This window comes from Podarcis melisellensis (genome assembly GCF_964234715.1).
Source record: "Podarcis melisellensis genome assembly, chromosome: 13".
NCBI classification, from domain to species: domain Eukaryota; kingdom Metazoa; phylum Chordata; class Lepidosauria; order Squamata; family Lacertidae; genus Podarcis; species Podarcis melisellensis.
In genome coordinates, this window is record NC_138545.1 from 42,280,701 (window position 1) to 42,302,320 (window position 21,620).

Here is a 21,620-nt window from a genome sequence, read left to right on the forward strand (position 1 = left end):
ATAGCACCCACAAGGAAAAAGCCTATTTTAGGGGAAAGATATGAAATTTGAAGGGACGGGACCTTGGGAGTTGCCAAATGAGGTATCTGAGGGCATCATGCCCACGAGTGCCATGTTGAACTCCAACACAAATACGGCAGGGTGAATTGTTGAACTCAGAATGTGATGTCTAGTCTACATTTGAGTTCTCCCAAGTATGTATGTGATGTTCTTAAATATATATATATGTACCTTGCTGTGCATACATATGGCTCCTAGCTGAAGAAAGAAGCAGCTAAGAAATGGAGCAGAAAAGAATATTTTTTTCACGGCATAGAAATATTACTCGAGATCTTCAGTGTTTTTGTTAAAATATTTTTATTACATATTCTATTCGAGAAATTCCAACTCTCATGGCCCATTTTTGAGGGTAGGTTCATTCATGAAATAAGAGGATTTAAAACAAGACATTTATGTACATTGCGTCAGTGCATCTGGCTGTTGGTGGTTTGAGTCCACCCAGGGAAGGCTTGGGGCAGAATTTCTGAGTTCCAGAGGGTTCGATTAGATGACCCTCTTGGTCCCTTCCAACTATTTTCTGTTCCACTGGAAAGCATTATCCCCCCACCCCCCACCCGTAATGGATCAAGACATGCCATGCCTGAGATGAGTCATCTCGAGCCTAACAACCTGTTGGCAACCTCTTGGTTGTTAGGGGGCAATTGTCTATGCTGATAGCATCACAGTGACACTGATTGTGTGGTCAGGAAATAGTGAAAGTTGCTGGGGAGGCGACGGGGAAAGCGGTACAGCTGGGAATAGCGACCAGTGGCTTTTCTCTTGCCTCGGACAAAACATGACTTGTGTCACACGGAGATGCCTACAAAGGCAAAAGGAGTTCATCCTGGATGGTGTGGCCGTAGACACTATAGCAAGCAGCTACACCAACCTCCTACCCAGGTTGTGGTCTGCCTTGCCTCCATATAATGCTCAGCTGGACATCCACGCGGCCAGCTACTTCTCATCCCCAGTGGTCAAATCTGTGCTGAAAAGGACAGAACAGGTAAGTGAATCTCAAGGATAATAAAACCAACTCGGCTGACAATCACACAGGTACTGCAGGATCTACTGACTATTCTGCAGGATAATTTCCCGTAGAAACTTGCTCCTAGTTTGTGGTCCACAAACTACCCACTTGGAGCTTTCCGGGCAGGCCAGCTCCTCCATCCCATAATAGTTTGCTGCCATGCTTTCCTTGGCTGTGCAATGTGTCTGCTTCTGCAATGCTAGGGTGAGTCGCCGTGTGCTGCAATTTACCATATTTTTTGCTCTATATAACTCACTTTTTTCCTCCTAAAAAGTAAGGGGAAATGTGTGTGCGTCTTATGGAGCGAATGCAGGCTGCACAGCTATCCCAGAAGCCAGAACAGCAAGAGGGATTGCTGGTTTCTACAAGAAAGAAGATTCCACGTAAGCATTAGGAAGAACTTCCTGACAGTAAGAGCTGTTCGACAGTGGAATTTGCTGCCAAGGAGTGTGGCGGAGTCTCCTTCTTTGGAGGTCTTTAAGCAGAGGCTTGACGACCATATGTCAGGAGTGCTCTGATGGTGTTTCCTGCTTGGCAGGGGGTTGGACTCGATGGCCCTTGTGGTCTCTCTTCCAACTCTATGATTCTGTGTTTCTATGTTTCACTGCGCAGCGGTTCTGGCTTCTGACATTCACAATATTTTTTTCCTTGTTTTCCTCCTCCAAAAACTAGGTGCGTCTTGTAGTCTGGTGCGTCTTATAGAGCGAAAAATATGGTGATTCATATAATTGCTTAGCACAGCTCAGTAATACCTCTTACTGGTATGTTAGAGCTTTGCCCGAGAATGCAAGGCATTGTGCATCTTTTTGAAAGTGTATAGTAATAGAATCCATTGCTCTTGGAGTGGTGTGTGGGTTTACCTGCCTTGGAGGTTGTTAATAAAAGGCTGGATCAGCATTTGAAGTGCTTAGCCATACAGAGGTTACTGTTTTGCCCATTAGGCTAGTAAAATCCATTGTTGCTTTTTCAATTATTTTAAATCTAGGTTGCTTCTGGAGGCCGAAGAATTACGCCCCTGCCAACCTCTCTTAAGTTCTAGCCAGATTCCAATCCATTCAGCACATCAAAAGTAAATGGGGAAAATACTGTATAATGAAGTCCAAATCACCACCAGGCTCCTGAATTGTTCCCTACTTCAAAAAAATAAATAAATTGTGTCCTACTTAAAAGACCTTGGAATGTTTCCAAAAGATAGATAGGCTGTGCATCTTCTATAGGTGTTCAGAAGGAGCCTATAGCATGGCCTATGGGTGTTCAGAAGGGGTGTGTGAAATCTTCAATATCTTCTATATTTGGACTTCCCTTTCTTGGAATGTTTCGGCTTTTGCTGCTTGATGTCACAGCTGCCTCTATGACCTCACTGTACGCACCACATGCCCCTATGACATCAGCCCCAATTATGTCAGGGAAAGGGAAGGAACATGATGGGCAATGTGAAAAGTTGAAAGGACTCCTCCTTCCCCACTCTGCAAATTTCATCGCCCCAAAATATCTTAACTAGAAGGATTTTTTTAAAAAAAAATTAGTTCTGTACAGCCCCTAGCACGTTGCTGGCACTAAAATACTAAGCAGCATTAGTAATAATGTTTTTAATTGCTTTTGCTTGTTACAGACCCGCGGAGGTACCTCGAGGGATGGCTGGATAGTAGATTATTTTCATATCTATGGGCCAGGACAGAGGTACTTGAACAGGAGAAATTGGGCAGGGGCAGGTGAGAGAAATACTACGTCTTTTCTATGCCTGTGTTTTGTCGTCCCCCCCCCTTTTCTTGGAGCTGTTCCCCCCTATTTCATTGTGGGAATCAAAGGCTTTTGAAGCTGTGTTTGATGCTGCAGAAATGACTTAATTCAGGACACATCCATGTGATACATTTAAAGCAGTATATACAGTGGTACCTCGGGTTACATACGCTTCAGGTTACAGACTCTGCTAACCCAGAAAGAGTGCTTCAGGTTAAGAACTTTGCTTCAGGATAAGTACAGAAATCGGGCGCGGTGGCAGCAGGAGGCCCCATTAGCTAAAGTGGTGCTTCAGGTTAAGAACAGTTTCAGGTTAAGAATGGACCTCCGGAACGAATTAAGTACTTAACCCGAGGTACCACTGTACTGAGGATGCTAGACAGACGATAACTTAGACATTTTATTAATGACCTGGGTGGATGCAAGAAGGAGTGTTATAAGAATTCTAAGGTCTCAAATATAGAATAAATGTTCATAAATGTACAAGGCAATCACATACATAAGTATATAAACCACATGTCTGAAATAGGTCAGGAGAGCAATCCTGAAGCCATTTTTACCCTCCCAAATTGACCTCAAATATTTCTCTGCGAGGAGGAGCGAAATGGGAAAACCTTTCCAATTGTCTTTGGACTGTAGGGGCTTACACCCTCCTGCAAACACAGTCTGGCAAGTACAGTGGAACCTCGGTTTTCGAACGTAATCCGTTCCAGAAGACCGTTGGAATTCTGAAATGTTCGAAAACCGAGGAGCAATGGGCAGTCTGCAAAATCCACTGAGAAAAAAGAAAAACTGTTCAACGTCCAATGCGTGTTCGAAAACGGAAGCAATTACTTCTGGGTTTTTGGCGTTTGGCTTCCGAGACGCTCAAAAACCGAGGTTTCACTGTATCTGTTAAGCTGAGGAAACTCAATTATGTGCAAGAGATTCAGGAACTAAAGTATTTACTATCACCTGGGTAGCCAAGCTACCCAGAAAATGCAAGAGTTGTTCGCGACTGGATTTAACTGTCAGGGGTCCTTTAACTTTACCAACAGGACGCGGGTGGCACTGTGGTCTAAACCACAGAGCCTAGGGCTTGCTGATCAGAAGGTCGGTGGTTCGAATCCCCACGAGGGGGTGAGCTCCCGTTGTTCGGTCCCTGCTCCTGCCAACCTAGCAGTTCGAAAGCACGTCAAAGTGCAAGTAGATAAATAGGTACCACTCCAGCGGGAAGGTGGACAGCGTTTCTGTGTGTTGCTCTGGTTCGCCAGAAGCGGCTTAGTTATGCTGGCCACATGACCCGGAAGCTGCACGCCAGCTCCCTCAGCCATTAAAGTGAGATGAGTGCTGCAACCCCAGAGTCGTTCGCTACTGGATTTAACTGTCAGGGGTCCTTCACCTTTACCTTAAGGCATTATCAGGTATCCTGGCAGACAGGAGAGAAGCGATACTCTCAAATTTCTGCTGGAGATGGCCTCCTCCTGTGATGCATGTATTATGTTTTGGGGGTAGTCTTGGGGTACAGGGTGGGCAATTTCAAAAGCCATTGTAGGGTCTTGCACACCATTGTTCAGGGTTCTCCTCTGGCCTGCATGTGGTGACCCTGTTGCAACAGTTTATTTCCTTTTAAATGAAGATCAGGCTTACTAGCTGCTTTGCTTTCAATATACAGTGGTACCTTAGGTTAAGAACTTAATTCGTTCCATAGGTCCGTTCTTAACCTGAAACTGTTCTTAACCTGAAGCACCACTTTGGCTAATGGGGCCTCCTGCTGCCACTGCGCCGCTGCCGCACGATTTATGTTCTCATCCTGAAGCAAAGTTCTTTACCCGAGATAATATTTCTGGGTTAGCGGAGTCTGTATCCTGAAGCGTATGTAACCTGAAGCGTATGTAACCCGAGGTACCACTGTATAGTGGTACCTTAGGTTAAGAACTTAATTAGTTCCAGAGGTCCGTACTTAACCTAAAACTGTTCTTAACCTGAGGTACCACTTTAGCTAATGGGGCCTTCGGCTGCTGCTGCGTGGCTGCGGCGTGATTTCTGTTCTCATCCTGAAGCAAAGTTCTTAACCCGAGGTACTATTTCTGGGTTAGTGGAGTCTGTAACCTGAAGCGTCTGTAACCTGAGGTACCACTGTACTCTAGTTGGCCTCTGCTTTCTCCGCGACTGGGGAGAGCTCTATACAGGCTCTGGAAACCCCATAAGGGAATTAGAGGAATTATCTTACAACAGGGGTAATAAAGAATTAGTTTCTCCCCCTCTCCCCACATACAGGTCATTCTCCACAGCAAGTGGCTGGCCACTATTGGCACTTGATGGACGTAAAGCCGGTGAAAGGGTACAATGGACGTTACGGCTACCGCCGCAACACCCCTGATCTCCGCACCCGTTCCTCTTGCTTTGGCGAAGTCACATGTTTCCCCATCCATTGAAGCATAGCATATGATTTCTTCACTGCCTTCCTCTTATCACACTCTCCTTTTGTTGTCAATTATATTGATTTCTCCAAAATAATAATAAAAAAATACTTTTAATTTCTTTACATGAACATTGTGTGTGTGCTTCTGTGTTGTGGGGTAGGGGTGGGGGGAAAGAATAATGTTACTGTGATAAGAATTTTGAGGTCTTAGATATATGGAGATGTTCATAAATGTACTAACCAAGCACGTACATAGATTAGCACAGGAAGACCGACCTGGAACCATTTTGATTCCTAAAGTGAGCAAATGTTTTCTCTGCGAGGTCAAAGTGGGAAACTTCCCCATTGTCTCTTTCCTCACAAGGCCTGTCTTAAGGACACATTTAAGATATGAATAGGGTGTGAGCCCGTGACATGGCCCAGGAACTAAGTATTTATCATTACAAAAGACTCCCCAGGGTATCCAATCAAGTAACCTGCCAGACAGGAGATAAACAACAGGAGAAAAAGAATAGTAAAATTTCTGTTTTAGACCGCCTTTTCTGTGATGTAGGTGTGATGTATCTGAGGGGTGGTCTTAGGTTACATCCCTTCTGTGATGTATGTATGATGTTTCTGGGGGTGTTCTTGATATACAGGGTGGCAATTTCAAAAGTCTTTATAAGGCCTCGCGTGCCATTTTTCTGGGTTCCTCCTCTCTCCTGTGGGTGAAGGGAGCACCCTGTTGCAACAGATCAATAAAGATCAAGCTTACTAGCTGCTTTGCTTCTCAATATTCTCTGACTGGCCTCTGTTATTCTCTCCTACCAATAGGGAACCGATGTAAGGACTCTATATGGGCTCTTGGATACCCCATAAGGGAAAAGGGCTATTTTTGTTTGCAACATTACAAAGGCTGGGTGCCTCCCCCTCTCTCTGCCTAGCGGTGGCAAGAACCCAGGGGGGTCCCAGGCACTCACCCAGGGCCTGTGTTCCTTTTGTTACAGAAATTACGGGGACGGGGGCACATCTTTAAAGTTAAATGTTACAAAATATTATGCCTGAATGTATCCTTTCAACTTGACAGCTCAGGGAAGTTAACTAGCTTTAAAAATAATATAAAATCAACTCCTTTGCCGGTTTCCTCCATTCCAAAGCTATTTCCCCCTTGAAAGGGACTCGAGGAAGTTCCCAGAAGTGACAATTGCTGAGCTGATCTTTGGCCAAGGAAAGCCTCATCCCATCACCAAATTTGCCAAGGGGCCAGACATGCAAAGGAAGTTCTATTGTACTTTGGGTGGTGGGACTTCAGAGGTGTTTGCCTATGCTAATCTTATACCTGAGTCTTGCCCTGCCATGTCTGCTTATGTTAATCTTGGTTTGTTTTTTTTTAAAAAAATATTTATTGAAATTTTACAGACAAAAGAAAATTACAGAATAAGAAAAGAAAAAGGAAAATAAAAAAGGAAAAAAGATACAAAAATACAGAGAAAAATACAAAATACATGAAAAATAGAAAAAAATCCAATTAAAAACAAATCAATCTTTTCATGTCTTATATTTCAATTACTTGTTTCCTGACCTCCTCACACCTCCCTTTTTTGTATTCCAGTTCACATAGTTAATTCAACAAATCCTTCCCCTCTTTGTTTTATCTTAATTCTATATCTTAACATATTAAAACTTTGTATCTTCATCTGATTATCAATCCATTTTTACATATTCTTTTTAGCTTTGTTGCTAAAGCCATTTCCTTTCAATCCAACATCATTTTAACATTCATTAATTTTACAATGTTTCTGTAGATAGTTTTTAAATTTCTTCCAATCTTCTTCCACCAACTCTTCTCCCTGGTCTCGGATTCTGCCAGTCATTTCCGCCAATTCCATATAGTCTATCACTTTCATCTGCCATTCTTCCAAGGTGGGTAGGTCTTGTGTCTTCCAATACTTTGCGATGAGAACTCTTGCTGCTGTTGTTGCATACATAAAGAAAGTTCTGTCCTCCTTTGGCACCAATTGGCCGACCATGCCCAGGAGAAAGGCCTCTGGTTTCTTCAGGAAGGTATATTTAAATACCTTTTTCATTTCATTATAGATCATCTCCCAGAAAGCCTTAATCCTTGGGCACGTCCACCAAAGGTGAAAGAATGTACCTTCATTTTCTTTATATTTCCAACACTTATTATCGGGCAAATGATACTGCATATGCAAATCTTGTACCAAGGACTTGTCTGGACATGTTTGCCAAGGTTAAAAAGGTAAAGGGACCCCTGACCATTAGGTCCAGTCGTGGCCGACTCTGGGGTTGCGGCGCTCATCTCGCTTTACTGGCCGAGGGAGCCGGCGTACAGCTTCTAGGTCATGTGGCCAGCATGACGAAGCCGCTTCTGGCGAACCAGAGCAGCGCACGGAAACGCCGTTTACCTTCCCACCGGAGTGGTACCTATTTATCTACTTGCACTTAGATGTGCTTTCGAACTGCTAGGTGGGCAGGAGCAGGGACTGAGCAACGGGAGCTCACCCCATCGCGGGGATTTGAACCACCAACCTTCAACCTAGTGTAACCCCTGTCTACCCCTCCCTTTGTGACATGTCAGTGATGTAGCAATGATGCTGTACAAACTGTATTCTGGGATATGGTGGGAAAGTTTTAAAAGTCTTTGTCACCCCATCCTCGGGGTTCAAAATTCCTCTTTGAACCTGTTGTGCAATAAACTGGTCTACAGCTATGTACTCTGGTTAGTGGCTGGACTCCTTCCTTTATTCCTCAGGGACCCGCAGTCTCTGCCTGATGAGCTGGGTGACTGAGCAGCCTCACACCTAGATTTTACCGTAACACTTTGGAGAATTGAGACGCGGCAGAGACTGTTGTAGCCTTAAGAAATAGGGTTTGTTCACCTGTTTGCACCTTCAGTCTGCATGGAGGGAGTCCAGATCTTGCAGCATGGTCATTTCAAGAGAGTAGCAGTATGCCCTGCATGTGTGGTTCCCCTCTACTGTTGGAAACTGGATGCTGGGACAGAAAAGCCTTTTTCCCTTTTCAGGCCTGAGCTTAGGCAAAGGCAGGGGAAGGGCTCAAAGCACGACTCCCTCTAGCACACCCTTTTGGTACACATAGTGAGAAAGGCAGCATAACAGTAAAAGTAAAATTCCAATAAAAGTCCATGGACAATATGGGCATTGTTACGGTAAAATCTGGGTGCGAGTCTGCTCTGCCACCCAGCTCGTCGGACTAAGTCCGCGGGTCCCTGCGGAGGAAAATGAGCTCAGCCGGAGACAGGAGCAAGCTGCAGAAGATCCAAGTTTATTGCGCAACAGGTTCAAGGCGAGATTGAACAGCGAGAAAGGAGTGACATGAACTTTTGAAACTTCCCTCCATGCCCCAGAATACAGTGCAAAACACATCCCAGTTACATCATGAATATATTAAGAAGAGGTTGGGTTACACAGATTACATAATGAATACATTAAGAAGAGGTTGGGTTACACAGGATTAACATATGGAGGAGGGAGCGGGGAATATGCAGAGCTGGAGATATGCGCAGATAAGCACATCCTGATGAGAAGACAATGGTCCATGTACTGGCATTGCCTGGAGGAAAGGCTTGGCAGAGTGATTTGACAGGATTAGGGTCTTGACACCTTGCTTGAGGGATTATGGAGGACAGGGGAGGTGTGATGGAGTCCTAGAGAAATTGAGCAAATTGGCACGTTGATTTTCTATGAATTTTATAGATTTTAGTCCCTTTTGACATTGACAATTGGAAATAAATTGATATATTGTAGCGAAGAAGGTGAAGAAGACATGCCCCCCCTTCCGTATCAGCATATATTATATTTATATTTTTTTCTTTAAAAAAGTTTAGGGGTACTCTCATTTTGACTCAAGAAAACGCACCATTTTATAGTTCAAATGGGGAAAAATAAATACAGTAAATGGATAAAAGGCCACCATCGGGGGTAGCAACGGAACTGACGATTCACCGTGCTAGAGAAGAAACTAAATTTTTATTTTTTAGTTTCTGCTCTTGTTAGATTCACAAAATGTTTAGGGGTATGCATCCCCCTGTGTCTCCCTCCAAAAAAGAACCAATTATATCATATATTATAATAATATCTGTCCATATAATTTGACTTCAATTGTTGTTATATTGCCATTTATTTATTTCATAAAGCTTATACACCACTTACTGCTTAAAAAAAGAGAAAAACCCTCCTTTTTGCTGCTGGCAATTTCAACTGCACAACCAGAAACGACAGTGAGAAAGAAAGAAAGAGAGAGAGAGAGAGGGAAAGAGAAAGGGTTATGCGCCTAGAATTCATAGAATCAGAACGGTAGGGACCCCCGGGGTCATCTAGCCCAACCCCCAGCAATGCGCGAGTCGCGCGACTCTGTATAGGCGTGTGTGTCCTTAGCGCCACCTTGCGGCCGAAAGCGCAGGTTCGATTTCCTGGAAGCCCGGTGGGGTGGGAAGAGTTGGTCGACGTCATCATGCCGCGATGGCTGAAGAAGAGAACTGGAGGCGGGGTGGGCGGGGGGAAGAGTTGGGCGACGTCATCACGCCGCGACGGCTGAAGAAGAGAACTGGAGAAGGGGTGGGCGGGGGGAAGAGTTGGGCGACGTCATCACGCCGCGACGGCTGAAGAAGAGAACTGGAGGCGGGGTGGGCGGGGGGAAGAGTTGGGCGACGTCATCACGCCGCGACGGCTGAAGAAGAGACCGGAAGGGGAAAGCGGCGAAGAAGCAGCAGGACGCTGCGGCCTCCTCCGCTGTCGACATGGGGGGAGGCGACCTGGTAAGGACGGGGGTGTGGAGAAGAGGGTGAGGGGAGGACACGGGAGTAGTTCTTCCCCCCCCCAAAAAAGCTGTGAGCTGTTGACAAGGGTGGTTTGGGAAGTTCGAGCCCCAGTGGAAGCACTGAAGTGTTGTGGGGTTTTGTGTTGATTTTTCAGGGGTCGGACTGGATGACCTCCGGGTGTCCCTTCCGACTCTACAGTTCTGAGTCTATGATGCAAAGCACCTGCGAAGGCCCTGGAGGCCAAAGCTCAGATACGGGGGGGGGGACCCAGCTTTGAAAGGGATGTGGGGTGTTATTGTAAGACGCTAGGCGTTCACAGTGGGTCACAGATCACCTGCTATTGTCTTGTGTGTACTGTAGTTATCTAAATCTTCTCATGTTGTAAGTTGCCTTTATTATTACAGGGGCACCTCGGGTTACAGACGCTTCAGGTTACAGACTTCGCTAACCCAGAAATAGTACCTCGCATTAAGAACTTTGCTTTAGGATGGGAACAGAAATCATGCAGCAGCGGCAGCAGGAGGCCCCATTAGCTAAAGTGGTGCTTCAGGTTAAGAACAGTTTCAGGTTAAGATTGGACCTCCAGAACGAATTAAGTTCTTACCCTGAGGTACCACTGTACTTTAATGTATTTTATTTATTATTTTCAATTTTATACATTTCAGTAATTTTATATTCATTTTAACATATCATAACTTGACTTTATGCCAGAGTGGTGCATGCTCTAGTTATCTCCCGCTTGGACTACTCCAATGCGCTCTACATGGGACTACCTTTGAAGGTGACCCGGAAACTGCAACTAATCCAGAATGTGGCAGCTAGACTGGTGACTGGGAGTGGCCGCTGAGACATTATAACATCGGTCCTGAAAGACCTACATTGGCTCCCAGTACATTTCCGAGCACAAATCAAAGTGTTGGTGCAGACCTTTAAAGCCTTTAAAGGCCTCAGCCCAGTATACCTTAAGGAGTGTCTCCACCCCCATTGTTCAGAATGGACACTGAGGTCCATCTCCCAGGGCCTTCTGGCGGTTCCCTCATTGCAAGAAGTGAGGTTGCAGGGAACCAGGCAGAGGGCCTTCTCGGTAGTGGTGCCCGCCCTGTGGAATGCCCTCCCATCAGATGTCAAGGAAATAAACAACTATCTGACTTTTAGAAGACACCTGAAGGCAGCCCTATTTAGGGAAGTGTTTAATGGTTGATGTTTTATCATGTTTTTAATATTCTGTTGGGAGCTGCCCAGAGTGGCTGGGGAAACCCAGCCAGATGGGCGGGTTATAAATAATAAATTATTAATATTATTACATCCCCCTTTCTCTGCGGATATTAAATTTATTTTTAATATCTTCTGCATATCCAAGTTAACTCATTTACTTAAAAACTATATTTACTCATTTATCCAAATTTACTCATCATCTTTAAATATATACACATAAAACTGCAGGTTATTTAAATAATCCTGCCAACGTTCTTTTTACAGTTTATTTGTAAATATTCAATAAACCATTTCCATTCTTTTACAAAAAGTTTGTTATCCTGATTTCTTATTTTCCTGATAGGTTCCACCATTTCCGCGTATTCCATAAGTTTTTGAATACATTCTTCTTTTGCTGGGACTTTTCCTTCTTTCCATTTTTGGGCAAGTAACATTCTTGCTATTGTAAGTTGCCTTGAAGCATGTTTCTAACAATGGAAAGGTGACATAAAAACAAACGGATGGTGGTGGTCTGCCTTGCTTTTAGAATTGCCCAGGTTAGAATAATAGGATCTTAGAATTGTAGAGTTGGAAGGTACCACAAGGGTCATGTAGTCCAACGCCGTGCAAGGCTGGAATCAGTTGCCCAATTCTGGCAATAACCCATGACCCTGAGGTGAAGAGTCTCCCGCTGTACCAACTGAGCTATGCCAGATTACTTGTTGTTATTATATATTTATTAATACTGCGCCCCTGCCTTTTCCCTGACAGGAGTCAAAGCAGCTTACAGATAAAAATAACTGCTAAAAGAGAAAGCAATCATTAAAGCACAATTGAATATTGATGGAATTAAAACTCTTGTTTTAATTTTATCAATACAGTGGTACCTCGGGTTAAGTACTTAATTCGTTCTGGAGGTCCGTTCTTAACCTGAAACTGTTCTTAACCTGAAGCACCACTTTAGCTAATGGGGCCTCCTGCTGCTGCTGCGCTACCGGAGCATGATTTCTGTTCTCACCCTGAAGCAAAGTTCTTAACCTGAAGCACTATTTCTGGTGGAGTGTGTAACCTGAAGTGTATGTAACCTGAGGTACCACTGTATTCAGTTGCTTACATTTGTGTGTGTGTGTGTGTGTGTGTGTAAGCCCTGGCAGCTCCAGCTAGGGCTGGGAATGTCTTCTGTTGGGAACCCTAGAGACCAGCTGCCAGTCAGTGTAAATTAATAATAATAATAATGATGATGCAGTGGTACCTCGGGTTAAGAACTTAATTAGTTCTGGAGGTCCATTCTTAACCTAAAACTGTTCTTAACCTGAAGCACCACTTCAGCTAATGGGGCCTCCCGCTGCCACCGCGCCACCACCACGTGATTTGTGTTCTCATCCTGAAACAAAGTTCTTAACTTGAAGCACTATTTCTAGGTTAGCGGAGTCTGTAACCTGAAGCATATGTAACCCGAGGTACCACTGTAATAATAAATTTATTACTTATTTCTTGCCTATCTGGCCAAGCCTCCCCAGTCACTTTTGGCAGCTCCCAACAGAATACAGTCATACCTCTGGTTACAGAAGCTTCCGGTTACAGACTCTGCTAACCTCAGGTTAAGAACTTTGCATCAGGATGAGAACAGAAGTCGTGTAGCAGCGGTGCGGCGGCAGCTGGAGGCCCCATTAGCTAAAGTGGTGCTTCAGGTTAAGAACAGTTTCAGGTTCGAATTAAGTACTTAACCCGAGGTACCACTGTATTAAAAACAATAGCAAGGGTCATTCCTGCTACTCATGAATCGGGAAAAATATTCGCTTCAATGCTTTCTTTCCCCTTACGTTTGCTGTTTTGGTACACCATTTGCAAGGGAAACCTTATCACCTGTTGTGTACCTCAGTTCAAGGGGCTCATTCCTGTTCGCAGAACCTCAAGAAAAGCTGGCATCCACAAACCTTGCGCAATGTGGAGAAAGTTTGGAAGGCAGAACAGAAGCATGAAGCCGAACGGAAGAAAATCGAGGAGCTGCAGCGGGAGTTACACGAAGAACGAGCACGGGAGGAAATGCAGCGCTATGCGGAGGACGTGGGGGCCGTCAAGTATGTTGGGCAGGATTTCCTTGGCCGACTGGCATATGTAGGGCTTAAAACTGAGCAGGTGCTTAGTATTTCTTCTCCAAGCAGCTACACTGGTAACCAAAACGCCACAGAAATATGAATCAGTTAGTAGAAACAGACTCATAGGATGACGGTTTCTCAGGTTCTTTGGGGAAAACATGGAGTGGAATTATATTTGTTCAGGGTCAGAAACTCAGATATATATAAGCCAGGTACCTTTCCCCCCCGTGAGGCTTATTATTTCTATTCATTTCATTTCATTTCCATACTGCTTTATATTTTAAAGAAAAAAATCTCAAAGTGGTTTACAACACATTGAAACATCATATAAAACAATCCAGAATAAAACAAATTCAAGCCTCAAGGAAAATATTTCAGATCCCTCTCTATTATTATTATTTTATTATTTTTTCAGATGATCTTTATTGAATTTTAGTTACATACTGTACATGCACATACATTATATTTCACATTTGTTCTTGCTGACTTCCCTCCTCCTTCTGGCTTTTTAGTGTCCTCTTTGACTTTTCGCATTGTCTTTGCAAAGCACAGGCACAAAAAAGTATTTTAGAAAGTTTAAAATTACCCCCAGATCTGTTTCACTTTCCGTCGGGTACTCAACTGTTTCCTTGGTCAACTCTTCCTTATAACAGTTTGAGAAATGCTTCTGTTGTAGAGGAGACATCTTTTGCATTTCTCTCAGCTCCTGCCCACTTGGTCTGAAAAATACGTTTAATGTCCTTTTCCACCAATGAATTAGGAAAAAAGATGAGAAGCTGGAGTGGATGTACCAAGGACCAGGAGGCATGGTGAACAGAGACGAATACCTTATGGGCCGCCCAGTTGACAAATACGTCTTTGAGACCATGGAGGACAAGGAAACAGGCTGTTCTTCTGAGACCGGTCTTCTGCCAGGCTCTATCTTTGCCCCTGCAGGTGCCAACTCCGCTTTGGATATGGCCAGCAAGATCCGAGAAGACCCGCTGTTCATGATAAGGTAGCAAAAATCTTTAGCTTTATATGGAACCAATTGGTGCTCTTAAGTTTTGTAAAGTACAGGGGAGTCAAGGCCTATTTAGTGTGACCATGCAGTGGGAGGACGACGACATTGTTTTCATTAGCGTCACCAGTTCCCCAGTTTTAAAAGACCAGTACAGTGGTATCTCGGGTTACATACGCTTCAGGTTACAGACTCCGCTAACCCAGAAATAGCGCTTCAGGTTAAGAACTTTGCTTCAGGATGAGAACACAAATCGTGCTCCGGCGGCAGCAGGAGGCCCCATTAGCTAAAGTGGTGCTTCAAGTTAAGAACAGTTTCAGGTTAAGTACGGACCTCCACAACGAATTAAGTACTTAACCTGAGGTACCACTGTAGTAGCTGTGGTCTAAACCACAGAGCCTAGGGCTTGCTGATCAGAAGGTTGGTGGTTCAAATCCCCGTAATGGGGTGAGCTGCTCCTGCCAACCTAGCAGTTTGAAAGCACGTCAAAGTGCAAGTAGATAAATAAGTACCGCTGTGGTGAGAAGGTAAACGGTGTTTCTGTGCACTGCTCTGGTTCGCCAGAAGCGGCTTAGTCATGCTAGCCACATGATCCGGAAAAACTGTACCCCGGCTCCCTTGGCCAGTAAAGTGAGATGAGCGCCGCAACCCCAGAGTCATCCACAACTGAACCCTAACGGTCAGGGCTCACTTTACCTTTCTGGTAAGACAAAGATGTAAGAAATATGTAAAGCTGAGACGAGACGTTACGTTACATCGCAGAAACTTGCAGTAATGCGAACCTTGCAGTTAGGTTTCATTGCAATGTTGGGATAACAGTGCTGTGCATGGGGAAATCTCATCATAACCTTGACATCTCTCTCCACCCCCCACCCCCGGTTTTTAATGTTGTTATTTAGGAAGAGGGAGGAAGAGAAGAAGCGTGAAGTTCTGAACAACCCTGTAAAAATGAAGAAGATCAAAGAACTGGTATGTTAAGTCTGCAATCCTATGTACCCTTAGCTAATATTCCGTGGGACATGCACAGAATTGTGCTATTGTCTGTAACAAATCCCTATAGCAAGGATTAACATTTAAAATGTCTTCTTGTCTTTGGGGTGGGGTGGGGGAATAGCATTTTAATTCCAAGGCTTGAAATGTTCGGGTGTGAAGGCATGGACCCTGGCATTACATTGGTGCTGATTTAATTGGCATTATATTGGTGCTGATTTAATTGGCATTATATTGGTGCTGATGTAAATGTATTGAGTATAAACGTAACCTTCACCTTTTAATTGTGTGCTCACAACCAAGGTGGTTTAAAGACTGGTACAGGGAGGGGTGACTTTCCACCCCACCCCCTTTCCAATGCCTGATTATGGTTGGAGCAGCAATTTTCACCCATATATTATCAAGAGATAATTATTCCAACTTTATCTAATGCAGAATAGGACAAAGAGAGGTGGTGGGAAAAGGTCTTTGTTCTCGCATTACTTCATGGGGTAGAACTGCGTTATAAATCACTATGTCGTTTGATACGGAGCTGGCACCTTTCTCCTCCCCCCCCCCCCCAGTTGCAAAGCAGTTTGGAGAAGAAGAAGAAAAAGAAGAAGAAAGATAAGAAGAAGAAGCACAAGAAACACAAGCACCACAGCCCCAGCAGCAGCGAAGACGAACAGGCAAAAGCCAAGTACGTTTAGAGAGAGCCAGTGTGGTGTAGTGGTTAAGAGCGATGGACTCGTAATCTGGGGAACCGGGTTCGCTTCCCTGCTCCTCCACATGCAGCTGCTGGGTGACCTTGGGAAGTCTCTCAGCCCCACTCACCTCACAGAGTGTTTGTTGTGGGGGAGGAAGGGAAAGGAGAATGTTAGCCGCTTTGAGACTCCTGAAGGGGAGTGAAAGGCGGGATATCAATCCAAACTCTTCTTCTTATATGCAGTGCAACCTTGTTCAACACTCATTTCCTGTTCTTAATCAGCAATATATTTTCCACTCTCAATTGGGTTGGCCTTGTGAGGTAGGGCTCTGTCACTCCTTTCGATGTTGATAAAGGGGCCTAAGGAGAAAGTGGTTTGCCCAGAACTGCAGAGACAGGACTTGAAGCTACTCTGCCCGTGAAGCAGCAGTGGATATTCAGTATCTGCTAAGTAATGACAGGCAGAACAGTTTCCTTTCTCCCTTCAGAAATATCCTTGTGGGGGGCAGAGGCACCTCCTTTTCAAGCCTACGCACTTGTTCATCTTTCTCCTGCCTCAGGCAATTCGTTGGATCCCCAGGGAGTTCCTGCTGCCAGGCTTGCCTTGTTTTCCTTCCCCTTGTCTATCTGTTAGCCTGGGTTCCTTGACAAGGCTTGGTGTCTACAGGTTAGGCATTCAGAATTACCACAGAGCCTAGGGCTTGCCGATCAGAAGGTCGGCGGTTCGAATCCCCGCGACAGGGTGAGCTCCCGTTGCTCAGTCCCAGCTCCTGCCAACCTAGCAGTTCAAAAGCACATCAAAGTGCAAGTAGATAAATAGGTACCACTCCGGCGGGAAGGTAAACGGTGTTTCCGTGTGCTGCTCTGGTTTGCCAAAAGTGGCTTTGTCACACTGGCCACGTGACCCGGAAGCTGTATGCCGGCTCCCTCGGCCACTAAAGCGAGATGAGCACTGCAACCCCAGAGTTGGCCACAACTGGACCTAATGGTCAGGGGTCCCTTTACCTTTAATATCTGAAGACTCCGTAGCTATTAGACCACCTGGAGAGGTTCAGTAATAACCCGGCTGACAAAGAGGCTGGCATAAATGTTGCTTTTGTCTTTTGCTTTAGGTCACGGGAGAAAACGGACCGCTCTTCCTCGGAGCCTCTTCACCCCAAAATACCCGGGTATGGCTTGCAGGTACGCCCAAGCTGTCTACCCTTAAGACTTCCCCCCTGGGGTAGCATTTACAGTGAGCAGAATGGAAGGGGTGAAGACCACGGCTGGCAGGCATGGTTGCCTCCATCACCAGTCACACCTTTCTCCCATTTCAGATCCAAAACGCCGGCCGCGAAAGCACATCTGGCCACAAGGTCCAACAGACTTCCGGGTCGAAGAGCCGTGGCCTGTCACCAGAGAGGACGTCTGGCAAGAAGAACGCTTACGAGGCGGAGCAAAGCAGCCGCAGGAGGTCAAGGTCACCGAGGCACAATAAACAGTAAGCAAGGAGATGGGGGCAGCTGTTGCTGGGTGACTATTGATAGTGCTATGGAAGCCAGGCTATTTCTGGCTTAGAATCATTTGCTTGTGGTGGAGTGTCGTTAGAAAGCAGAATGGCGTCTGAGTGTACTTGAAGGGAGATAATCCCATCTTCAGCATGTGTCTGACCCACCCTGTGTTCATCACCCGAGACCCTTCTTTGTGTATCTCCTCTGCGAGAGGTGCAGAGAGTGGCAGCAGAAGAAGTGGCCATTTTTGCCATGGCTCCCTGTTTGTGAAATGCTCTCCCCAGGGAGGCTTGCCAGGTGCCTTCATTATATATATTTAGGTGCCAGACAGAAAAAGTTTATTACCACTTCTCTGGCTGATTAACATTCTGTGGCCTTTTTGTGGGAGGGGGATATTGGTTTGTTCAATTTTTTTTTATTATGTATTTTGTGTTCTCATTTTGTATTTTTATCTTGTGACCTGCCCTGTAATCTGCGGATGAAGGGTGCTGCAGAAATTCAATCAATAATAATAACAGTAATAGTACAGTGGTACCTCTGGATGCTAACGGGATCCGTTCCAGAGCTCCGTTCGCATCCTGAAGCGAACACAACCCGCGTCTGTGCATGCGCAGGTCATAATTCGCAGCTTCCACACATGCGCGTGACGTCATTTTGACCGCCTGCGCATGTGTGAGCGGCAAAACCTGGAAGTAACGCGCTCCGTTACTTCCGGGTTGCTGCGGAGCACAATGAAAATACTCACCCTGAAGTTACTTCAACCCGAGGTATGACTGTACAAGATTGGGAAGGGGCAGGAGAATGGAATAGGTCCAAGACTCATTGGGACCAAATGGCTATTTTCGTGGCGGATATAAAAAAAGGATCTTCCTGAATTGCAGCCACAACATCAAGGAACAGAAGGCAAAAACGGGAGGCAGGAGTCCTTCGCCGAAGCAAGAAGTCTATAGAAGACCACAGACCTCAAGGTATGTTTAAGTGGGTAAAGCGCCAGGGGGTGCATTGTGAAGAAAGGGAAAGAGCTCTATAAGGCTGCGTCCTTCATGCAGGAGGCTTCAGAATGGATTGGCAAAGCAAGGCGATGATATTCAAAGTCCCGCACTTTGTGTTTAATTCAAGTCCGCCTTCCTGGATGCTGAAGACCAGAAAGCTGCTCTTAGGTGCTTTTTTTAAGGTTTTAGACTTCAGTTCTGTGCCCTGGGTGGTCCAGTGTACTCAGTAGACCTGGTTAAAAACAGAATAATCCTGATGTGGGTGTGAAATCTAGATTCCTTAATGCCCATGTGCCATGCTCTGCCCTGGCTTCCTTTTCATTTTCGGGCACATTCAAGATTGCCCATGTGCTCTAAATGAGCTTGACACACTGCAAGAAGCCAGAGGCAGTTTGCTGTAGCTAAGAGAAATCCATTTGCTCGGAGTTCCCCAGTTAAGCAGGGATTTGATTTGAACCCAGGTCTTTTCACTTACCCTATTTGTATGACCGCCCATCAACCCATGTTCTCCTTGGTTCACCAAAAAACAAAAAACCAAAAAACCAAATAGTGTTCAGATCTGATAACACCAGTGGCGTAGCGTGGGGGGTGCAGGGGGGGCCGGCCGCACCGGGCGCAACATCTGGGGGTTAGGGTTAGGGGGGCGCAAATCCACGGGTTAGGGGGCGCAAATTACTTGCCTTGCCCCGGGTGCTGACAACCCACGCTGCGCCACTGGATAACACTGATCAGAGTTACAACATTCTGCTGTAGCTCCAGTACCGGAGGCTGGGCAGACTGAAACTGAATTTGATCTCCTTTAGGAGAAAACTCTCTGCGGAAGAGCTGGAGAGAAAACGTCGAGAAATGATGGACAATGCCAAGTGGCGGGAAGAGGAGAGAGCGAAGAACGTGAACAGACACAGAAAAGAAGAGGAGCGAGAGCTCACACGGGATAAACTTGACAACGGCAATGGGAAGTTTATACAGTGAGTTTCCTCCCTTCCTCTGAAACTTGGGGGGGGGGGAGCTATAGCTGAGCATGTGCTTTGGGTTCAGTCCCTGGCATCTCAAGTTAAAAGGATTCAGTGATGGGAGACCTTGGAGAACCACTGCCCAAAATATTAGACGTCACTGGGCTACATGGATGCAGGTGGCGCTGTGGTCTAAACCACTGAGCCTCTTGGGCTTGCCGATCAGAAGGTCGGCGGTTCAAATCCCCGTGATGGGCTGAGCTCCTGTTGCTCTTTCCCAGCTCTGCCAACCTAGCAGTTCGAAAGCACGCCAGTGCAAGTAGATAAATAGGCATTGCTGCTGCGGGAAGGTAAACGGTGTTTCTGTGCGCTCTGGTTTCCGTCATGGTGTTCTGTTGTGCCAGAAACGGTTTAGTCATGCTGATCACATGACCTGGAAAGTTAAGGTAAAGGTAAAGGGACCCCTGACCGTTAGGTCCAGTCGTGACCGACTCTGGGGTTGCGGTGCTCATCTCGCTTTATTGGCCGAGGGAGCCGGCGTACAGCTTCCGGGTCATGTGGCCAGCATGACTAAGCCGCGTCTGGCGAACCAGAGCAGCGCACGGAAACGCCGTTTACCTTCCCGCCGGAGCGGTACCTATTTATCTACTTGCACTTTGACGTGCTTTCGAACTGCTAGGTTGACAGGAGCAGGGACCGAGCAACGGGAGCTCACCCCGTCACGGGGATTTGAACCGCCGACCTTATGATCGGCAAGTCCTAGACTCTGTGGTTTAACCCATAGTGCCACCCGCCTCCCTTACCTGGAAAGTTAGCTATAGACAAACACCGGCTCCTTTGGTCTGAAAGCAAGATGAGTGCTGAAACCCTATCATTGCCTTTGACTGGACTTAACCGTCCTGGGGTCGTTTACCTTACCTTTTTTTTTTTTTTACATGGACCAGTGGTCTGATTTAAACACCTTCACGTGTTCCTATAAAATTTCAGTTCCGAAACTAAAGTAAGGGTTGCACGTGGCTCAGGAAGTATGCCATATGCAGTTGGTATGTGGTTTAAGAAGAGGCCTTGCCTCTTCTGAGCCCATTTCCACCTCTTTCCTTCCTGCCTAAAATTCCTTTTGGCGGGAAACACCCTTGGGGTACAAGGCAGGAGGCTGCTTTTTCCAACCCGTCACGTTTCTTTCTCTCTCGATTTTCCTGCAGCCACATAAAGCTTGAGAGTGCGTCAACCTCTTCCCTTGAAGACAGGGTCAAGAGGAACATTCACTCCATCCAAAGGACAGCGGCAGCCCTGGAAAAAAACTTCATGCAGAGATGAGACTTGCTTCTGTCTTCCTCCACCGGACCAGATAGGGAAACCTTCGTATAAACTCCACAGCTCAGGCCAGCTGCCCTCTCACTGTGTGAGAGGCCTTGTACCTGGGTTTCATGAGGAAGACGTTATCTTTGATGCTTTGCTATAAGGGCCGTTTTTTCCAAACTAGGATATTGTAAAGTCCTGTGGGGTCCCAACTTTTGGAAGAGTTTGATATACTCCTGGCAAGGCTTTTTGATGGTAGGCCCTGTCTTGAAGCTCCATAGAGCTATAACATTTAGGCTAGAGGGTATCAGCTAGCTAGAGGAGATTTGCATCCACAGTGAATGGAACAGAAAGAAAAAGAGGCGGTCCTTTCGCTTCTGATTATGTCATCGCTTCTTATAAAGGAGCACAGCTGCCAAAACCACATGTATTTTATTGGCCGATCATAATTCCTTTTCGGTTTCTTAAATAACTTGATATTATTGGGTATTGGACCCATCCAAAATTTAGTGAGGCAAGTGGGAAATTCTGGGGATTATAGTTTCCCTTTGGCTTATGTTTCCGTTTTGTTGAGTTATTCTCCCCCACCCCCAAGACTGGTGTTCTATCCAGTCCATTTTTAAAACAACTTTTAAATAAGATTTTGTGCTGGGTAGCTAATACCGTAGAGACAGGGGTGCCTTTCATGAAACGAGGCTTTATTTTACGTGAAGCATTTTAGTGGAGACAGATGCACTTTCCTAAGTGGTGAAGCTTAGCTTTCTGAAGAATAGACAACAAAAGCAACACCTGACCAAATGGGACAGCCGTCTTTGTGTAGTCTGTGATGTGTAAATGCTGATCTTTGTATAAAATCCAGCTGGAATAATAGATATAGTTTCTCTTAAGCAGCTGTTTTAACCTTTTTGTGGTGATTTATCTTAATAAG

At 45.5% G+C, this 21,620-nt stretch overlaps 2 protein-coding genes across 2 annotated transcripts; both read left to right on the top strand.

Moving 5' to 3' along the window:
- The first annotated feature begins 692 nt into the window (after positions 1–692).
- SPMAP1 (sperm microtubule associated protein 1) lies at positions 693–5,339 on the top strand. The gene is made up of 3 exons (XM_081884493.1): positions 693–1,042; positions 2,679–2,778; positions 5,066–5,339. Exons 1-3 carry the CDS (start codon positions 836–838, stop codon positions 5,221–5,223), a joined length of 465 nt encoding a protein of 154 aa, XP_081740619.1. The 5' UTR covers positions 693–835; the 3' UTR covers positions 5,224–5,339.
- Positions 5,340–9,875: 4,536 nt separating this feature from the next.
- Positions 9,876–21,579, top strand: CWC25 (CWC25 spliceosome associated protein homolog). The gene is made up of 10 exons (XM_081884276.1): positions 9,876–9,987; positions 13,093–13,265; positions 14,044–14,280; positions 15,183–15,252; positions 15,837–15,952; positions 17,071–17,140; positions 17,275–17,438; positions 18,330–18,416; positions 19,244–19,408; positions 20,596–21,579. Exons 1-10 carry the CDS (start codon positions 9,970–9,972, stop codon positions 20,708–20,710), a joined length of 1,215 nt encoding a protein of 404 aa, XP_081740402.1. The 5' UTR covers positions 9,876–9,969; the 3' UTR covers positions 20,711–21,579.
- The last annotated feature ends 41 nt before the right edge of the window (positions 21,580–21,620 follow it).

What these genes read in the sequence shown, in the direction of transcription:
- SPMAP1 (XM_081884493.1), top strand. Translation starts at nt 836, where the DNA reads ATGACTTGTGTCACACGGAGATGCCTACAAAGGCAAAAGGAGTTCATC. An exon ending in TGCTGAAAAGGACAGAACAG is followed by an intron (nt 1,043 to 2,678) that starts GTAAGTGAATCT and finishes TGCTTGTTACAG; the next exon opens with ACCCGCGGAGGTACCTCGAG. An exon ending in GAGAAATTGGGCAGGGGCAG is followed by an intron (nt 2,779 to 5,065) that starts GTGAGAGAAATA and finishes CCCCACATACAG; the next exon opens with GTCATTCTCCACAGCAAGTG.
- CWC25 (XM_081884276.1), top strand. An exon ending in GACCCGCTGTTCATGATAAG is followed by an intron (nt 14,281 to 15,182) that starts GTAGCAAAAATC and finishes GTTGTTATTTAG; the next exon opens with GAAGAGGGAGGAAGAGAAGA. An exon ending in GGCAATGGGAAGTTTATACA is followed by an intron (nt 19,409 to 20,595) that starts GTGAGTTTCCTC and finishes ATTTTCCTGCAG; the next exon opens with CCACATAAAGCTTGAGAGTG.